The sequence below is a fragment of the Chinchilla lanigera genome, unplaced genomic scaffold, assembly GCF_000276665.1.
Source record: "Chinchilla lanigera isolate Chin_1 unplaced genomic scaffold, ChiLan1.0 scaffold00144, whole genome shotgun sequence".
In the NCBI taxonomy this organism is placed as follows: Eukaryota; Metazoa; Chordata; class Mammalia; order Rodentia; family Chinchillidae; genus Chinchilla; species Chinchilla lanigera.
This window is the reverse complement of record NW_004955545.1, coordinates 1,857,719-1,876,786: the sequence shown is the minus strand read 5'-3', so window position 1 is coordinate 1,876,786 and position 19,068 is coordinate 1,857,719. Positions and strand designations below refer to the sequence as shown.

Genomic DNA, 19,068 nt, shown 5'->3' with positions numbered 1-19,068 from the left:
AGGTCAAGGCCAGCTTGTACTACATACCGAGGCCGTGTCTGAATGAATGAATGAATGGATGGATGAATGACATGACAGGAACTGTATGTGTCCTTAAAAGCCTAAAAGATTTACATTTAGCCTTTTGTGAAAATATTCACTTATTACAGAACAAAGAATGAGGTTTTGATAAAAGCAGTATCAGTGAAGTCACCAAAATAATTTAGTAGCCAAGAGAGAGGATATTTTAAACCCATAGTTTCTCTAAGCATGAGACTATTTTATTTATTGAATCAGGTATTTATTGTGAGCTACTGTGAGTACTGACCACTAGGATTCAAAACTTAAAGAAGATAAGGTTGTTGCTCTCAGGGATTCAAACATACTCTTTTGTAAACAGTATTAAATCTTGTAACAGAGTCATGTACAAATGCTATGACACACAGATACTCTGACCACTTGGGATGACTAAGAAGACATCATGAAGAAGTGACACATATACTACTATATATTAAATTCAGTAGACAAGTTGGACAACATCAAGGGTAAGAATGTATTTACACAGTGACAACAGCACCTCCAAAGAAAATCACAAAACCATAAAATAAGTGATTTTGGAGAATTATGTATCTTTGGATATGACAAGCATCCAAAGGATAATATGTGATGGTGGTTATAAATGAGGTTGTAAAAAAAAAATACTAATGTACTGTGTCAGATAGAGGTTTCCTTTGCCATTCAGAAGAGTCAAAACTTTAATTGGAATTAGGATCTTAGGAAGGATTTTTGAATAAGGATGATAAATGTTTAGTGTGTTACATCAGGGAAAATTGTCTAGGATTTGCAGTTTTAAGCAGTGATCCTCAAATCCCAAAGGATTTAAACATGGAAGGTTTATTGTTTTCATACTCTATGACCATCAAGGGTCTGTTCCATGTTTTCTTTGCTTGAGACCCTGGATGACAGACCAGTATCTGTGCAAAGTGACAAGGGGCATGCTCTAGTATTCACTGGCTCTTTTCACATTTTAGTCTGAAAGCTAGTTAAATTCTGTAAGTGGGGGCTGGAAAAGTATAAACCTTTGAAGGGAGAAGAGCAAATATTTATAAATAATAATTCATGTGACACACATGCAATTTAGAAAAATGTTACTGTCCAGTGGGCAGAATGGAGTGTGACAGAAGGAATGATTGAAAACAGCAGATAATTACAGGAGGGAGTAGTTGAGTGGTTGAGGGCTCCCTCAGCATGTGCAAGGCCTTGAGGTCAAACCCATTCCAAAAAAAAAGGAAGGAAGAAAACTGACAAACAGTGGTTAATGGCTTTAGTTTTTAATGTATTAAACTTAAACTCTAATTGGGCTGTTCAGGTAGAGATGTTGAACAGACAACTGGAAGTAGTGGTCTGTAGTTTCAGAGATGTCTGTAATAGCAGTACAAACCTAGCAGCAAAGGGGCTAGGGATATAGCTCAGTGGCACAAATGCCTGCCTGGCAAGAGTAAGGTCCTGAGTTCGATTCCCAGTACAAAAAAAAAAAAAAAAAAAAAACTAGCAGCATATATATAAACTTGAAGGTGGCAGTGAATGAGATTGCCCAAGGAACATGTTCAAAATGAGAAGATGACAGGCTAGAGATCTAAGAAACATTAGCATTTGAGAGGTAACTGAAAAAAAAGATGTTAGTAAGTAAGAAAGAAGTTGGAAAAATCAAATAATACGTGTTACAGAAACCTATAAAGGGGGCAAGCATGGTGGCACACACCTGTAATCCCAGCACTCAGGAAGCTGAGACAAATGGTTTGCCACAAATTCAAGGCTAGCCTGAACTACATAGGGAAACCCTGTCTCAAAAAAAAAAAAAAAAGAAAATCTCAAAGGGGGTGGCTAAAGAGTAAAAAAGTGGTCAGTGTCACTAAGTCAAATATTTAAATAAAATATTGAATAACTGACAAAATAAAAACTAGGGCTATAGAGTGAGCAGAGTTTGTTAGCTTGAAAGGGATAATGGACTATTCAAATTCTGATGGTACTAGAAAAAATTGAACTCTTTTTCTACTACTGTGGTAGATTAGATGTGCAGAATAAACATTTTAGTACCTAAAACCTAAAGTAGATGAAATATAGAAAACATTTCTAATAACATGACTGAACTTTTATATAAGTAAATTGGAAACCAATCATTTTCATAACATCGATTCAGAGATACAGATCATTAGAACTGCTCTTGTATCAGCTTGCTTGATTCATTGGAACACATCCAGGTGAAGGACACATCCAGAGATGAAGGACAAAGCCTAAGACTCCATCAAGACAGAAAATCACATCAGATTTTCATCCAAGAAGCTGGAATCCCCAAAAGTGATACCAGAGTAAAAGCAAATAAAAATAAAGCTATCCGTGTTTTGGAAGGAACAGGAAAAAGAGTTCCTGACCATAGACTCATACTAATTAGTGTTCTGTCTTTCCTACAGATTTTATATTCTCTGTGAGATTCAGAAAAAGAAACAATTTCAATTCATCTTTGGTTGGTAGTGGACCAATTACATTGCACAGCCAATGCAGATAGTCCAGAGAACTTTAATTAAATCTAGATTTAGACTTTTTCAGTTTGTATATCATCAGTCTTGGTTGACTTAGCCTTCTGATACATGCCAGCAACACAAAGAATGACAGCCTTTATTTTGCAGCTTAAAGGCAAATAACTAGAATGATGTCTTAACTTTCTATATATTCAAAGGAATAAAAAAAATCTCTGGAAATACATAATCTAGTAAAATAAGGTATACAAACAATGTAGAAGCAAAAAGTAATTCACATTTTTAAATAAGATGCCTTGTGAACTAATTTTTCTGTGTTGAAATAAATCCAAAAGGATCATATACTAAGAGTGTATAACTTTACTAATAGCTACAGTCATTGTTATACATGTTAAGGATCTATAGTATCATTGATGGGTGCAATCTAAGTCTTTTCCAGAAGTGTTAAGTATCATATTAAGTCTTCTAAGTCTTGACATATAGGTGAAATGAATATATGCAGGTGATTTTTGTTAATGCTTGATTCTGTCACAGTTTTTTTCTTACCATGGTACATGCATGTAATCCCAGCACTTTGGAGGCTGAGGAGGATTGCAAGGAATTCTAGGCCCACCTTGGCTACATAATGAGTTCAAGGCCATCCTGAACTACATAGCAAGACCCTTTGTCAAAAAATTTTTCTTACATTTGCATCTTTTTAAAGATACTTCTATTAATCTGTTTTTTTCTTTTCTCAGGAATTTGATATAACCCTGAAGATTTTATAGTTAGGACAGAAATCTACAGTTAATTTACCTCTTTTCAGAAAAAATAAAGACCTGCAAGTTTGTATCATAAGCTGGGCATTGTGGTGCATACTTATAATTCCAGCACTTGGGAGGCTGAGACAGGAGAATCATTACAAGTTTGAGGCCAGCCTGCACTACATAGCAAGACCTTGTGTCAAAAAAGAAAAAGATGTTCATAGTGTATCATAGAAATTTTTTCAAACATGGTAGCCCAGGGTGGCCTCAAATTCAAGACTCTTCTGCCTCAGCATCCCTAGAGTACTGGGATTACCAGCATGCACCACCACACCCAGCTTCATAGAACCATTTCATCTTTCTTTAACTGACTTGTAAATATTGTTACATTGGTGATGTAAGTAGTCTCATATGTATTTATATAGTGTGTGTGTCTTTTTGAGACAGGGTTTCACTGTGAAGTTCAGGCTGGCCTTGAACTTTGTAGCCCAGGCTGGCCTCAAATTCACAGCAGTCCTCCTTCGTCACCCTCCCAAGTACTGGGATTATAGGCATGTGCCACTATACCCAGCCTATAATATATTAGTGAGCACTTGCTATATTTAGGGAACCTTTTTTTTTTTTTTTTTGTCTTTTTGCAACAGGATCTCCCTATACAGTTCATGCTGGCCTTGAGCTCACTTTGTAGCCCAGGCTGGTCTTGAACTCGCAACGATCCTCCTGATCCTCCTGCCTCAGCCTCCCGAGTGCTGGGATTACAGGTGTGTGCCACCACACCCAGCTAGGGAACCATATTAAGGTTAATCACAACTGGCTTTCATATTGAGGCTTAAAAGACATAATACATGTGCTGTAGCTAGAGGTTGTGAGAAGAGAAGGTATTGACATGATGGAAATGCTATACAGTTTTGACTTGGGTCTGATTACTCAGTTTTAGTAATACTGTGTAATATTATGCAAGTTACATTATTTAAGCCACAGCTTTCTCATCTGTAATTTTAGGCTGCTTCTGTTGACTTGAAGACTAATAATGATGAGTAAATTTTTATGAAATTCCTAGTGAGACAGGGTACAGTGGTAAAGAATAAAAAAAGAAGATTGCACAGGTGTTTAGGTGCATTTGTGAGTAATCTTAAATCTTTGCTTCACACTAGGCCCTACTTGATTAAAGTGAGAACTACAAAAAGGTAGACCATGAGTAAACAAAAAGTTATGAAACAAAAATTTCCCAAAATTTATACATTGCAAAAGACATTAAATTCTGAGTACCAACTTTAGTGTTCTTGAAGTAATTATGAAGACTAGGTAAAGATTGCATCTTACAGTGCTAAGGTATCCCTAGAATAAAGGCTACCCTTAGTGGCACCCTAGTAAAGATTTAAAACAGGATACAGGAGGTCAAACTGTTCTACAGTTAACCTGACTCTTAAATTTTAACATTAACAAAAAATTTTTTTAATTATGGCAAAATACATGGTTTATGATCTTAAACTTTTCTAACTATAGTTAGTTCACCAGTGTTAAGTACATTCTTCTTCTTGTACAAGTCTCCCTAACTTTTCATCTTGCAAATCTGAAACTATCCATTTAACAACAGTTTATCCCCTTCTACCTACTACCTCCTAGCAAGCATCATTCTATACTTTGTGTGAATTTAATAGTATCTCATATAAGTGGAATCATATAGTATTTGCCTTATTGTGACTGGCTTACTTAACTGAACATAGTATCATCTAGATTCCTGCATTCTGTAGTATGTGTCAGAATTGCCTTTTCAGCTGAGCATGGTGATCCAGGCAGTACTCTAGAGGCTGAGGCAGGAAAATCATGGATTTGAGGCCAGCCTGGGCAACATACAGACTTCAGGCTAGTTTACCTACCAACACCTAGTCTCCAAAAAGCCCAAAGAAAAAGTGAAGTATGGTTGTGCATGCTTACAGTCCCAACAATTTGGGAAGCTTAGACAGGATCATAAGGTCATGAATTTAAAAATTCATAAGGTCAGACCCAGCTGGAGTGACATAAATCCTGTCTCAAAATTTAAAAATGGGGGCTGGGGATTTAGCTCAGTGGCAAAGCGCCTGCCTGGCAAGTGCAAGGTTGTGAATTCGATTCTCGGTACCGGAGAAAAAAAAAAAAAAAAAAAAAAAAAAATTTAAAAATGGTCTTCAAATGCAGCTCAGGCCAGAGGCCCTTGAGTTCAATCTCTGGTGCTAGGAACGCCCCCTCCTAAAGAAGTTGCCTTCTTCTTTAACACTGATACTCCATTATATGTGTATGCAGTATTTTTATTCACTCATCTTTAGATGGATGCTTGGAGTTGCTTCCACTTATAGACTATTTGTAAATAATGTTGCTGTGAACATTGTATACAGATACCAAATCATGCTTTACTTGAGGAAGTGCAAATAAAAATTATCCAAAGTCAAATGTAGAGGGTCAAAAAACTAACAAAAAAGACCTTTGATCCATTATCAATAGGGTTAATAAACACAAGATCAGAGTCCTGTAAGAACAGAACTAGGGGATAGGGGTGTGACTAAGTGCTATAAATGCTTGCCTATCGTGCAAGGGGCTCTGGGTTCTATCCCCAGCACCAAAAAATAAAAAATAAAAAGAAATAAGAGATCTGTGAGTAGAAAAATTTGAAGAAATAATATTTTTCTGTAGTTAAAGCTATAATCTATACATTCCTTTTTGTGTAACTTTTTTTTTTTTGGAGACATTGTCTCGTCAGGCAGTTCAAGCTGTTCTTGAACTTGTTATGTAGCCCAGGTTGGCCTTGATGATCTTCCTGCCTCAGCCTCCCGAGTGTTGGGGTTACAGGTGTGTGGCACCAAGCACAGAAATAACCTTTAGATTCTTGAAGCTCTGCAAATTTCATACTGGATAAACACATACAGCCATAACACAAGTTAAAGGATACTATTATCAAATTTTAAGTTCATTATCAAACACAGTCTTCCATGAAATTTCGGCTCGGTTCAAATTTGTAATACTCCTGCCTCAGTCTCCCAGAGCACTGAGATTACAGACATGCCCAATCTTCACCCTGCCCAGGTGTTCATAAATTTTAAAACACTGAATGCAGCAAGGCCCTGTCTTGGGGGAAAAGAAAAATTTCTTGAATGCTATTAGACTTCATGAGTTTAACAATATGATTTCTGTGTTTAAGGTGAACTTATAGAAATCCTTGGATTTTGACTGTGAACACTGAGGAAACTTTTTTTTTAAATGAAATGTAAACAAAATGCCTCTTACAGTTAAAAACCATGAAATTCTTTTATTTTATTTATTTATTTTTTTTAGACAGGGTCTCGTTTTGCAGTTTAGGCTGGCCTTAAGTCCACTAAGGAGCCCAGGCTGGCCTCAGACTCACAGTGATCCTCCTGCTTTAGGAGGCCTCCCAGGTGCTGGGATTATGGATGTGGGCAAAGCCATGAAATTCTTGAAGAATAAATCCAGTAAAATATGTACAGGTTCTATATAATTTTTTTAAAAACTACAAGCCTAGCATGATGTCATATGCCTGTAATTTTCACAGTTGGAGAGGGTAAGAGAGCAGGATTCCAAGTTTGAGCCCAGCCTTGACCATTGAGACTTTGTCCCAAAATATTTTTATTTATTTATTTTTTTTTTTTTGTCTTTTTGAGACGGTCTCACTATGCAGTTCAAGTTGGCCTTGAGCTCACTTTGTACTCCAGGCTGGTTTCTAACTTGCAATGATCCTCCTGCCTCAGCCTCCCAAGTGCTGGAATTACAGGCATGTGCTACCACACCCAGGCATGTGCTACCACCCTAGACCCAAAATAAAATTTTAGAAGATCTGAAGAAGCCGGGGATATAACTCAGCAGTGCAGTGCCTGCCTGGCAAGCATGAGGTCCTGCATTTGATTCCTGGTATCAAAAAAAAAAAAAAAAAAAAAATCTGATGCACCTCAGAGGTAGAATGATTGCTTACTTTCATGTCTGAGCCCCTGGATTCCACCCCCAGAACCGCCAAATTCAGAACCAAATACAGAACCAAATAAAGACCATAGAACAAGGTATGGTGGGGTGTGACTGTAATCCCAGCACTTGAGAGGCTAGGATAAAAGGATCTAGAGTTTGCGGCCGGTTTGTGCTATATACCAAGACCCTATTTCTACAGACCAGAACGGCGGCATCTATTAAAAGGCATAACTTCATGCCTATTAGAATGTCTGAAATTAAGAAGACTAGTTTTACCAAGTCTTGGTGAGGATTTGTAGTATGTTTAAATTTCATGGTTTGCTGATGGGATTGCAAACCAGTTCAATCACTTTGGTAGACTTGCTTAGTTAAATGTACTTCGTTGGACCTAATAATTCCAGTCTTAAGTATTAAATCAAGGAAAAATAACATTACAAATATTCATAAAAGTTTTATTCTTTATGTCCAAAAACTGGAGACAGCTTAGATTTCCTGATGAATATTGTGGTACATTTAGATAGTTCAGCAGTACAAAAGAGTATGTGATTAAGAACAGTAAAAAGAGAAAGCAGCAACATAAGTGAATCTCACAGTCATTTCAAAAAAAATGTGATTGGTGGTAGAAAAGAGAGGGGATCCTATTAAGAACTGAATAATGAATAATTGTTAAGCAGATTAATTTGTAGGGAAAGATTGTTCTAGGCGAAGAGGACATTTCTAAAGATCTCAAATTGAAAAAGTGTGTATGTGTGTACCCAGGCCATTGTACATGGTAGGTGAATACTTTTAGCACTGAGGTACATCCCCAGTTTGTTTTATTTTTTATTTTGAGACAGGGTTTTACTAAATTGTCCTATCTGGCCTGGGACTTGGAATGTTCCTGTCTTAGCTTTCTGAGTAACCAGAATTACAGGCACACACCTACCACATGCACAGATTCAGTTATCTATTTCTGCACAACTGCACTAAACTTACTGATATTAAATGGTAATCATTTATTATCTCAGAGTTTCTTGAGATCTGTCCTGTAGTTATAACCAGAAGGTAGTAGGCTGAAGTTATCCCAGAGCCTTCCTCATTTATATATCTGGCCATTGATACTGGCTTTTGGCCATGACCTCAACAGGATTTGTTGACCTTCATGCAACACATTGCATCATTTTCCTTACAGTGTGTAACTTATGATCCCAGGGCAAGTGTCCCAAGGCAGAGGGACTGAATGGAAGTGGTGCTGCCTTATTTAACCTACCACTGGAAATCATCACATTCTTATTTCTACTCAATTCCTAGTGGATAGGACCAGTGGGTCATACTTTTTTTTTTTGGTACAGTGAATTGAGCTCAGGACCTCATGCTTACCAGGCAGGTGCTGTGCCCCTGAGCTGTATCCCCAGCCTTAGATCATTCTAATATTAGATAAAGTTTTGGAGGGAAAAATGTTTATGATTTGTGGAACAGAATTAAGGAGAAAGAATAGATAATGCAGATAACCAAATTCCTGCCACATGGTTATAGTCAGTATATATAATCTTGAATACTTGGTTTTATGATATCACTCACTGCTATAGGGAATCTGAATGAGGAACATGGTTAAGGAGCATACAATGAAGTAAGATGTGAATATGATTTTGAAAATTTTTGTTGTTTTTGTTTGGGGATGTGTGGTTTGGTTTTGTTTTTAAAAACAGAGTCTTACTCTGTAATTTAGGCTGGCCTTGAACTCAGAATGTAGCCTAGGCTGGCCACAAACTCCAGCAGTCCTCCTGCCTCAGCCTCCAGAGTGCTGAGATTACAGGCATTAGCCAGTATGCCTGGCTGATTTTGAGAATTCTGTGAAACATGGAAAAGTAGAAAATTAGACAGAAAGCTGGGTGTGTAGCTCAGCGGCATAAGCACTTGCCTGGCAAGCCTAAGGTCATGAGTTCAATTCCCAGTACAAAAAAAAAAGAAAAAGAAAATTAGACAGAACAGGGTCTCTTCAGGAAATACCAGAATGTAGATGACAGCTGAATAACTTGCCAAAGCCAATAGTATAGAGTGAGAAAAGAGATTGAACTATAAAGCCAAAGCTGAAATTACAGCTTTTAAATATTGAAGAGAAGGGAGAGGTCATTTTTCACTAGAGTTATTTTCATATATAACTGAAGATTGCTATGTATATTTAGGAGTCACTTATATACTGATGATAATTGAAGCTATGAAAATAAACAGGCATGGTGGCACATGCCTATAATCCCAGCACTCAGGAGACTGAGGCAATAGGATCACTGTGAGTTTGAGACCTGTCTGGGCTGCAAACTGAGTTCAAGGCCAGCCTGAACTGCATTGCAAAACCCTGTCTCAAAAATAATAAAAATAAATAAACATGTTCCTAGTAGGAAAGAAAGTAAGTATAAAAAGCAAATAACAAGTACTGTTATTGAGAACCTCTATAGTTAAATTTAATGAAGTCATAAATAATTGTCAGTCAGTCAAAGTATATAAGCAATACAGGCAGGATATTTTGAAGGAAAAAAAAGGATATTTTGAAGAATTGTAATATCAAATATACCAGAGAGTTTCAAATTTAAAAAATTTATTTGAAGGAAGTTACTTGTAATTTGAGGAAAATTCAGTGTAGTCTAGTGAGATAGGAATCAAGAATGCCTAGCACTTATAAAAGCATATCTACAGTAATGTCACATTCTGAAGTCGTATGGATAAATCTGTTGGTTAGAGAAGTATGATTTATAACTGTCAAACTAGCAGAAAGTGACTTATTTTTAACTGGTGTTTGTTACATTGCAAAATGAGCATACCTTGCTGGAGGTTGAGCATTTCCCAAATACAGTAAAAAATAAATTAGCTCATACAAATTAAAACAACATCAAGATTCCATCTCACTCCAGAAAGAATGGCTGTTATCAAGAAATCAACCAGTAACAAATGCTGGTGGGGCTTCAGGGAAAAAGGAACCCTTCCTTTTTTCTTTTCCCTTTCTTCCATTCCCCCTCTGCCCTCCCTAGTTCCCCTTCCCATTTGAACATTTTCTTCCTGTTTCACAATTATCTATTACACATTTTGGCCCTTATTTACACTTTTGGTTTCTCACACCACAGGAACAATGTGATATGTACACGTGTGTCCGATTTATTTCACGTATGAGTATGGTCTCAAGTTCCATCCATTTACCTAAAAATGTCGGGTGCAGCCACTGTGGAAGTCATTGTAGAGATTCCTCAAAAAACTAAACCTCAATGTTCCATTCTACCCAGCTATTTTTTGTTCTTGATATCTTCTCAGAAAACAAAAAGCATCATACATCAGCGATGTATACACACCTATGTTTATACAGGACAGTTTGTAATAGTCAAATCTTGGAAACAGCCCAGATGCCCATCAACCAATGAATGGATAAAGGTGTAAATTTTTTTAAATACAGTGAATGGAGTACTATTCAGCCATAAAGAAGGATTAACTTAAGACATTTCTAGGTAAATGGATGGACCTTGAGAACATACTCTTACGTGAAATAAATCGGACACACACGTACATACCGCATTGTTTCTGTGGTGTGAGAAACCAAAAGTGTAAATAAGGGCCAAAATGTATAATAGATAATTGTGAAATAGGAAGGAAATGTTCAGATGGGAAGGGGAACTAGAGAGGGCAGAGGGGGAATGGAAGAAAGGGAAAAGAAAAAATAACAAGAAGAAAAACTAGAGTTTGAGACCAGCCTAGGCTACAAAGTGAGCTCAGGGCCAGCCTGAGCTGCATAATGAGACCCTGTCTCAAAAAGGCACACACAAAAAAGGAAAAATAGAAACAAGGCTTTTGTCAGTAAGTGGGGGGAAAGGAGTGGAAGGAGAGGGAGGGGAGGGGAATGGGGAAAAATAGAATCCAGAAATATAATGTACAGGTACAAATTCCCTGTGATGAATATGATCCTTATGTATAGCTAAAATGTACCAATAAATGTAATTAAAAAGTCATTTCAAAAAAAGCAAAGAACCCAAAATTATTGGGTCACTTATATAAGAGTTTATCTAGGACTGCTTATTTTCTTTCTTTTCTTTGGTTGTTTTTTTTTTTTTTTTTTTTTTTGAGGCAGGGTCTCGCTATGCAGTTCAGGCTGGCCTTGAGCTCACTTTGTAGCTCAGGCTGGTCTCAAACTCGTGATGATCCTCCTGCCTCAGCCTTCCAAGTGCTGGGATTACAGGCATGCACCACCATGCCCAGCCAAGACTGCTTATTTTCTAACCCTTCATTTAAAATATATTCTTTCTAAAAAGTTCATGCAGATGTTTGTTTAACTTTAAAGCTTTTACCAAAAAGAGAAGTTTGTTCCTAAACCTATGCATTTAAAACAAGTACTAGACTAGAATTATCATTTATAATTTTTTTTTTTAATCTTTTTTGAGACAGGGTTTCACTATGCAGTTCTGGCTGGTCTGGAACTCACAGTAATCCTCCTGCCTCAGCTTCCCAAGTGCTGGGATTACAGGCATGCACCACCACACCCAGCTTTCTATTGTTTATAATTGTTTAAGTCTTTTTCCAACATTTAAATATCAAGTCCTTTAACCTAAAAAAGACTTTCATTTTTGAAAAATTAGACTATTACTTTTTGCTCTTTGTCTCATATAGAATGTTTTTATTGTTTTTTTTGTTTTGTTTTGTTCTATGTTCTTTTTTGAGACAGGCTTGTCACTATTCATGACCTTGAACTCACTGGGCTGGCGTCAAACTCTGAGGAATCCTCCACCTCAGCCTCCTGAGTGCTGGGATTACAAGTGTACCTCACCACGCCTGGCCAGAATGGTTATTTTTAATATGCATGTTTTTTGGGAAATGGTACCAATTTTGATTCTCTTAGGCTTCTTATAATAATCTTTCAGGGAAAATATTGTAAACTGTCAACTTACCTATACAGTACAAATGCTTATAGTTATTGTGTTCTGTCTTGCTATGGAAAATAGGGTAACTCCCTTATCTTTCATCAGTGCAGAAAATTATTCATAACTAGCAGGGATTAATTTTTGTGTGTGATTTGCTATCTTTTTTAGTAAATGGAGTTTCCTCTCGAAGTCCGAGATTGGTTGCTTCCATGGATGACTCTGTGGATAGTCTACTGCAGCGGATGGTACAACATGAGGACCAAGAGCCCATGGAGAAAAATATTGATGCTGTGATTGCAACTGCCTCTGCACCACCTTCCTCTAGTCCGGGCCGTACCCACAGCAAGGAGCGAACCGTGGGAAAACCAGAGAGTCTTCTAGTGCCTGCAGTCCCAAGTGACTCTTGCAGTAACAGCATCTCACTCCTTTCTGAAAAGTTGACCACAAGCAGCTGTTCACCCCATCATATCAAGAGAAGTGTAGTAGAAGCTATGCAGCGCCAAGCTCGGAAAATGTGCAATTATGACAAAATCTTGGCCACCAAGAAAAACCTAGACCATGTCAATAAAATTTTAAAAGCCAAAAAACTTCAAAGGCAGGCCAGGACAGGGAATAACTTTGTGAAACGCAGACCTGGTCGACCTCGGAAATGTCCCCTCCAGGCTGTGGTATCAATGCAAGCATTCCAGGCTGCCCAGTTGATCAGCCCAGAATTGAATGAAGGCGAGGAGGAAACACCACTGCATCTCAGTCCTGATACGGTTACTGATGTAATTGAGGCTGTTGTTCAGAGTGTAAACTTGAACTCAGAACATAAGAAGGGGTTAAAGAGGAAAAATTGGATGTTAGAAGAACAGGCCAAGAAAAAGCAAAAGCCATTACCAGAGGAGGAAGAACAAGAAAATAATAAAAGGTAATTCCTAATTTAAAATATTATCGAAGTAGAACCAACTAGCTTTGTAAAACTGTAATAAACCTATACAGTTGGATTATTCTGTTAATGTTAAAACCTTTTGTTTTTTTACTATGTAAAGACTGTTCCTTTGGCTTTTTTGGAGATGGGATCTCACTGTGTAGTTCAGCCTGGCCTTGATCTCACTATGATGTAACCCAGTGATCCTCCTGCCTCAGCCTCCCAAGTACTGGGATTACAGGCACTCACACTCCCAGCTGTCTTTTTTTTTTTTTTTTAACTGTTCTTATTTATGGCTAATCCAAATTATAAATAATTAAGAATCAAAGGCAGTGTAACAGTGTAATCTGAGCTCTTCATTTAGGTAAAACAAAACGTGGATTGTATTTTATCCAGTATATAACTCTGTACATGGAATTATTTTTCCTATCATACTTTCTGTCCGTTTTCTCTGTGCTTTCAAATTTTTATCCAACCATCAAATACATTTTTATTATTTTAAAGAGAAAAGAACAAAAAATAACAAAAACAAAGGCAAAAATAAAACAGCACAAAAACTATAAAAATGATACAGAATTTCAAAACAAGAAAACAAGATGATAGGAAATCAACAATGGTTGTTGTATTATTTATTGTTATCTTCAAAGTAGTTGCTCAGATTACCAGATATAGGTATGCAAGATTGATCAAACAATTAAACATTAACTGTTCCTTGCAATAAACCAATAGAAATTAATAGTACAATTATCTTAGCTATCTTGTGTGTATGTGTATATATTTCCCTTCTCAAATACATTTTAAGTCTTCTAGCTTGTTGGATTTATTTTATTCATAGTCTCTCTCTTTTTTTTTTTTTGGAGATGGGGTTTCACTCTGTAGTTGTTTAGGCTTGCCTTGAACTCACTATGTAACCCAAGTTGGCCTGGAACTTTTGGCAGTCCTCCTGCCTCAGCCTTCCAAGTGCTGGAATTATAGGCCTGCACCACCATGCCTGGCAGTAGTATCCTTTTTATAATTTTGCTTTATTCCTAGAGATATAATGTAGAGAGTAAAAATCATTTTTAAAAGACCATTCAATCCTTTTGTGTATGCCATCAGATTCTCTATTCTTTTCCTGAGAGTGCACTTGGTATTTGGGGAGTCTTTTGTTATGCTTCATTTTGATTGGTTGATCTTTTTATTTGTTTGTTTTCGGGTGCTGTGGATTAAACCCAGGGCCTCACATGTTATAAGTTCTACCACTGAGCAACACCCCCAGCCTTTCCTCTTGGTGGCATTGGGTTGCTAGAGGTCAAACACCCAAGGCATTGCACATGCTAAGCAAGTGTACTACCACTGGGCTGTATCTCCAGCCTGCCTTCAACTTTTTTTTTTTTTTTTTTTTTAAAGGGTACCAGGAATCAAACTCAGGACCTGGGCTTGCCAGGCAGCCGCTTATGCCACTGAGCTATATTCCCAGCCCAACTTTTTTTTTTGAGACAGAATCTTGCTAAATCACTTTAAGTTCCCCAGGCTCAGCCTAAATTTGCTATTTTCCTTCCTTAGTTTTCCCAAAGTGCTGAGATTACAGACATGTGCCACCACTTCTGGCTGCCTCTAACCATTTTCAAGTGGATATTTCAGTTGTATTCATAATGTACAATCTTCACCATCCATTTTCTATAATTCTCTCTGGGAAAAGTGAAACTGTACAAATTGAATGTTAATATCTGATTCTTCCCTTCGCTGAGCCTCTGTACACTACCAACCTGTTTTCTGTCTTGGTGATTTTGTTGCCTCTGAGTACCTCATATGAGTGAAATGATAGTTTTTTTTTTTTAATGACTGATATTAAAGTTCTTTAAAGTTCATCCCTCTTATAGTATATGTCAGAATTTGCTCCCCTTTTAAGCTAAATAACATTATATCGTATGACTATACCTCATTTTGCTTATTTATCCATCAGTGGGCAGTTGGGTGGCTTTCACTTTTTAGGTGATTGCTTGATGATGCTGGGAAAGTGGAAGGGGTTCAGATGTTACTTTAAGACCCTGTATTTAGTGCTTTTACTGAGTCATATGGCAATTATATTTTTTAGTTTTTGTGGAACTACCATGCTGTTTTCCACAGTGGCTGTACCATTACACATTTCCAACAACAATGCAGTGTTTTCAGTTGCTTTATATCCTTAGCAATACTTTTTATTTTCTACTGTTTTGTCATTGTAGCCATCCTGATGGGTATGAAGTAATACCTCATTATTGTTTTGATTTACATTTCCCTAGTGACTAGTGATGTTGACTGTCATTTCATATAGCTATTGGTGTTCTGGGGTACTCTCTTTACTATGCAGTTCAGGCTGGCCTTGAACTCACTTTGTAACCCAGGCTGGCCTCGAACTCACAGCGATCCTCCTGCCTCAGTCTCTCAAGTGGTGGGGTTGCAGGTGTGCACAACCATACCCAGTTTAGGGTACTTTTTAAATTGGGTTGTTTATAGGAGATTTTTGTTTGTTTGTTTGTTTTATTTTTTTTTTTATTATTTTAAAGAGTAGAAGGATAACATAGTCATGGGGGAGCTTACCAAATTAAGGACAAAGTGGTAGGAAATTATCAATGGTTATTGTTTTACATATTGTTATCTACAAGATAGTTTCTCAGGAAAACAGACAAATAATAGTGAGTTACAGACAAAAGAGGTAGGAGATTATCAATAGTTATTGTACTGTACTTTGGTATCTTCAAAGTGGCTTCTAAAGAAAATAAATAGAACTACACATGAGTGACCAATTGAATAATCATTAACTATTCTCAATGTTTGTTCTTGGAAATACATCATAATGAACATACATCCATTTACGAAATAGAATAGGAACAATACAAACATTACAGAGTTATGGACAGATTAGTAGGAAAATATCAATAGCTGCTGTAATACATGGTGGTATCTTCAAAGTGGTTTCTCAGGAAGAAAGAGATACGCAAGAAGGATCTAACAAGTAGTTGCAGCCTGAGGGTTGTGAAAAATAGAGTATTACCTCCTCTCCAGTGACTTCTTTCACTGAGATGTGATGGCTGGAAGAAAGGCCAGGATTGAGAAGAAGGACCAAGAGACTTATACCTGTGTCTAGCAACAGGCTGTTTTCTTTTTCCTCCATAGTCATGATTAGCTGGGGCTCCTCCATGGAGATGACAGTCTGGCCAGAGGGAGAAGGCAGATTATGCCCCGGGCCCCCTCATTCCTGTTGGACTAGCTGGTAGATGGGTCTGAGCTGAGCTCTGGGGCCTCTGCTTCAGAGGACAGACCGATCTCCAGTGGTCACCTTTGCATTCAGGGCATGGTCCAGGGGGCCTCTTAGGGCAGTTCCTCTTGAGATGGCCTGGCTTTTAATATTGGTAGCAGATGAATGCAGTCATCAAGTTCTTCTTGGGGCCTCGAGAATCAGACTTAGGGTCTGTTTCTCTTAGTGGTGCAGCAAAAGCAGCTGCTGTTTCTCGGTCTCTTTGTTTTCATTCCTTGGCCTCCTCCTTGTCACGGCTATAGAATACTGAGGAGGCAATTCTTACTAACCTCTCAAGTGAGCCTGGGGCGAAAGCCATTTTTAGTAGCTTTTTCTCTCCAGCCTCCCAGCGCATTGGGAGCCTGCAACCACTTAGTATCCACTCCCCATCCATCAGCACAGGCAGCAGGAATCTCGGTGCAGACCTCTTCGGGGCTCCACGCATTCCTCCACTGCAGCCTGTACTGTCAGGGGAAGAATGGCTTCCAGGCAGTCTCCCCAGGTATTGTGCAAGGTCCTCCTAGTTTCCAGCTTCCGAATGGCTCTCATGACCCTGGTCAACTAGACCTCTAAGTCTTCAGGCATGGTCTGTATTCTCATGTTCTCCGAGTCCTTGTTCAGCAGCTGCTTCTCTGCTGACTCTGGACCTTTCTGGTTCTCAACGGCAGGGGCAAGGTTGTGTGGCTTGTATTCCCAGGGGTTTCTCCATGTCAGGATGATTCATGCATGTTCCCGGGTGGGCCTCCATGGTAGGCACGTGGCAGGCCAGTTGTGTCATTGCTTCACTGTGCCATGATAGTTCTTAACCACACAGCAGCGGCTGGCTTGAGGGCTGGCACGTGCTGCTGCGCAACTTCCCAGGCTTTGGCTGCCCGCCTCTTGGGCGCCTGTGCAGCTAGGGTCTGGGCCAAAGGCACCTGTGTAGCTAGGGTCTGGGCCAAAGGTCAGCGTTTCCCACCGCATGGCTTCCCAAGCACCGGCCATGGGTAAGAATATTAACCAGTAGTATGCATTTACAGATATATAAATACAAAGCTACTGTTTTATGTAAGTGATAAAACACTGTGTATTTTTAATAATTTAGTTTTTCCTATTTCGTGCAAACACTACCACAGTCCATCCTTCTCCTTTAGTGTATTTTAAGAGGTCTTGTTGATTGGACATGGGGGCACATGCCTGTAATCCCAGTACTTGGGAGGCTGAGGCAAGAGGATCACCAAGTTTGAGGTCAGCCTGGGCTACAAAGTGAGTTCAAGGTCAGCCTGAACTGCATAATAAAACCTTGTCTTAAAGAGTTCTTGTTATAAGTACCTATAGAATTAGTTTATTTCTCTCAGTTCTTGTTATAAGTACCTATAGAATTAGTTTATTTCTCTTGGTAGTGGCATACACCTATAATCCCTGCCCTCTGGGATGCTAAGACAGGAAGATCTCAAGTTTGAAGCCATTCTGGTCAATTTAATGACTTAGTGAGACAATGTCCCAAAATAAAAAAATAAGCAGACTAGGACTGTGGCTATCAATGAGAAGCCCTGGGTTTAATCCCAGTACCCCCCCCCAAAAAAAAACGTGATCTTATTCCATGGCAGGCACATACCATAATTTAATTAATTACTTTCCTTCAATGAATTACATGTTTCTTGTTTGTTTGCTTGTTTTTTGAGACAGGGTCTTGTTATATAATTTAGGCTGGCTTTGAACTCACTGTGTGGCCCAAGCCCACCTCAAACTCAAGGTGATGCTCCTTTCTTGTACTTAGGCATGTGCCACCACACAGCTACATTTAGCTGTTCTATAACTTGAAATTTGTTTTATATTACATGATTTAGAGATTTATTTTAATTTTCTAATCAAATATTTAGTAGTCTTAGCAACATTTAAAGATTTTTGAGTATTTTGATATCACTATTGTACTTTCTTAATTACTAAGGCTCTAAAACACCTCTTAGAATGATTTCTCCCTTTCCTGTAAAGACATCTTGACTATTCACTTTAGAGAAACATCACCTTAAAAATTTGATTTAGATTAGATTCAGTTCAGATTAGACTTTTTTTTCCTCTCAAATCTAGTAGCATAGTTAGCAACAAGAAATGCATATTTTACCACAAATTGTATTTGAAGAGGTTTTAAACTATATAATTTCTACCCTTAAAGACGTTGTAAGATCCATGTATGGTGGCTCACACCTGTAATCCCAGCACTTGGGAGGCTGAGGCAGGACAATTGCCATGAGTTCAAGGCCAGCCTGGGCTACATGGTGAGTTCCAGGTGAGCCTGAACTGCATAGCGAGACCCTGTCTCCAAAGAAAAAAGAAAAAAGACATTGTATGTGGAGAGATATGACACAGTGAATTCTCAAAGCCAGCAAGTTTCTGACTTTTTCTTTACTGGAGTTTGCATGTACTTGTTATATGATAGATTTTTGTTCGTTTATTCATTAAGTTTATTACAAGATCACTAGAATCCAGCTGCTAAGGGATTCAGTGATAAATGAAAATGTTTTCCCTGCTTTCATGAATCTTACAATCCAAGGGCTTTTATGAATTATTTAGGATGATTAGCATATATAGTAGGAATAATTGACTTAGTTTTCCTGAATAAGTAGTGACTGAGATAAAATCTGAAGAATAGACTTCTTGTGTTATTTAAAAGAGTAAAGAGGAGCCAGGCAAGGTGGCACACACCTGTAATGCTAGCACCTTGGGAGGCTGAGGCAGGAGTATTGTTGTGAGTTCAAGACCAGCTTGGGCTACGTAGTGAGTTCAAGGCCAGCCTGAACTGCAAAGTGAGACCCTGTCTCAAAAAAAA

General features: G+C 38.1%; 1 protein-coding gene across 3 annotated transcripts in view; it reads left to right on the top strand.

Annotated features, from left to right (window-relative positions):
- The window catches only part of Ash1l (ash1 (absent, small, or homeotic)-like (Drosophila)), a 171,752-nt gene that overhangs the window by 73,870 nt on the left and 78,814 nt on the right, over positions 1 to 19,068 (top strand). For all 3 annotated transcript variants that reach the window (XM_013508235.1, XM_013508236.1, XM_013508234.1), the window contains exon 5: positions 12,256 to 13,000. In XM_013508235.1, the coding sequence (XP_013363689.1) occupies positions 12,256 to 13,000 (745 nt within the window). The remainder of the gene's footprint in view (positions 1 to 12,255; positions 13,001 to 19,068) is intronic.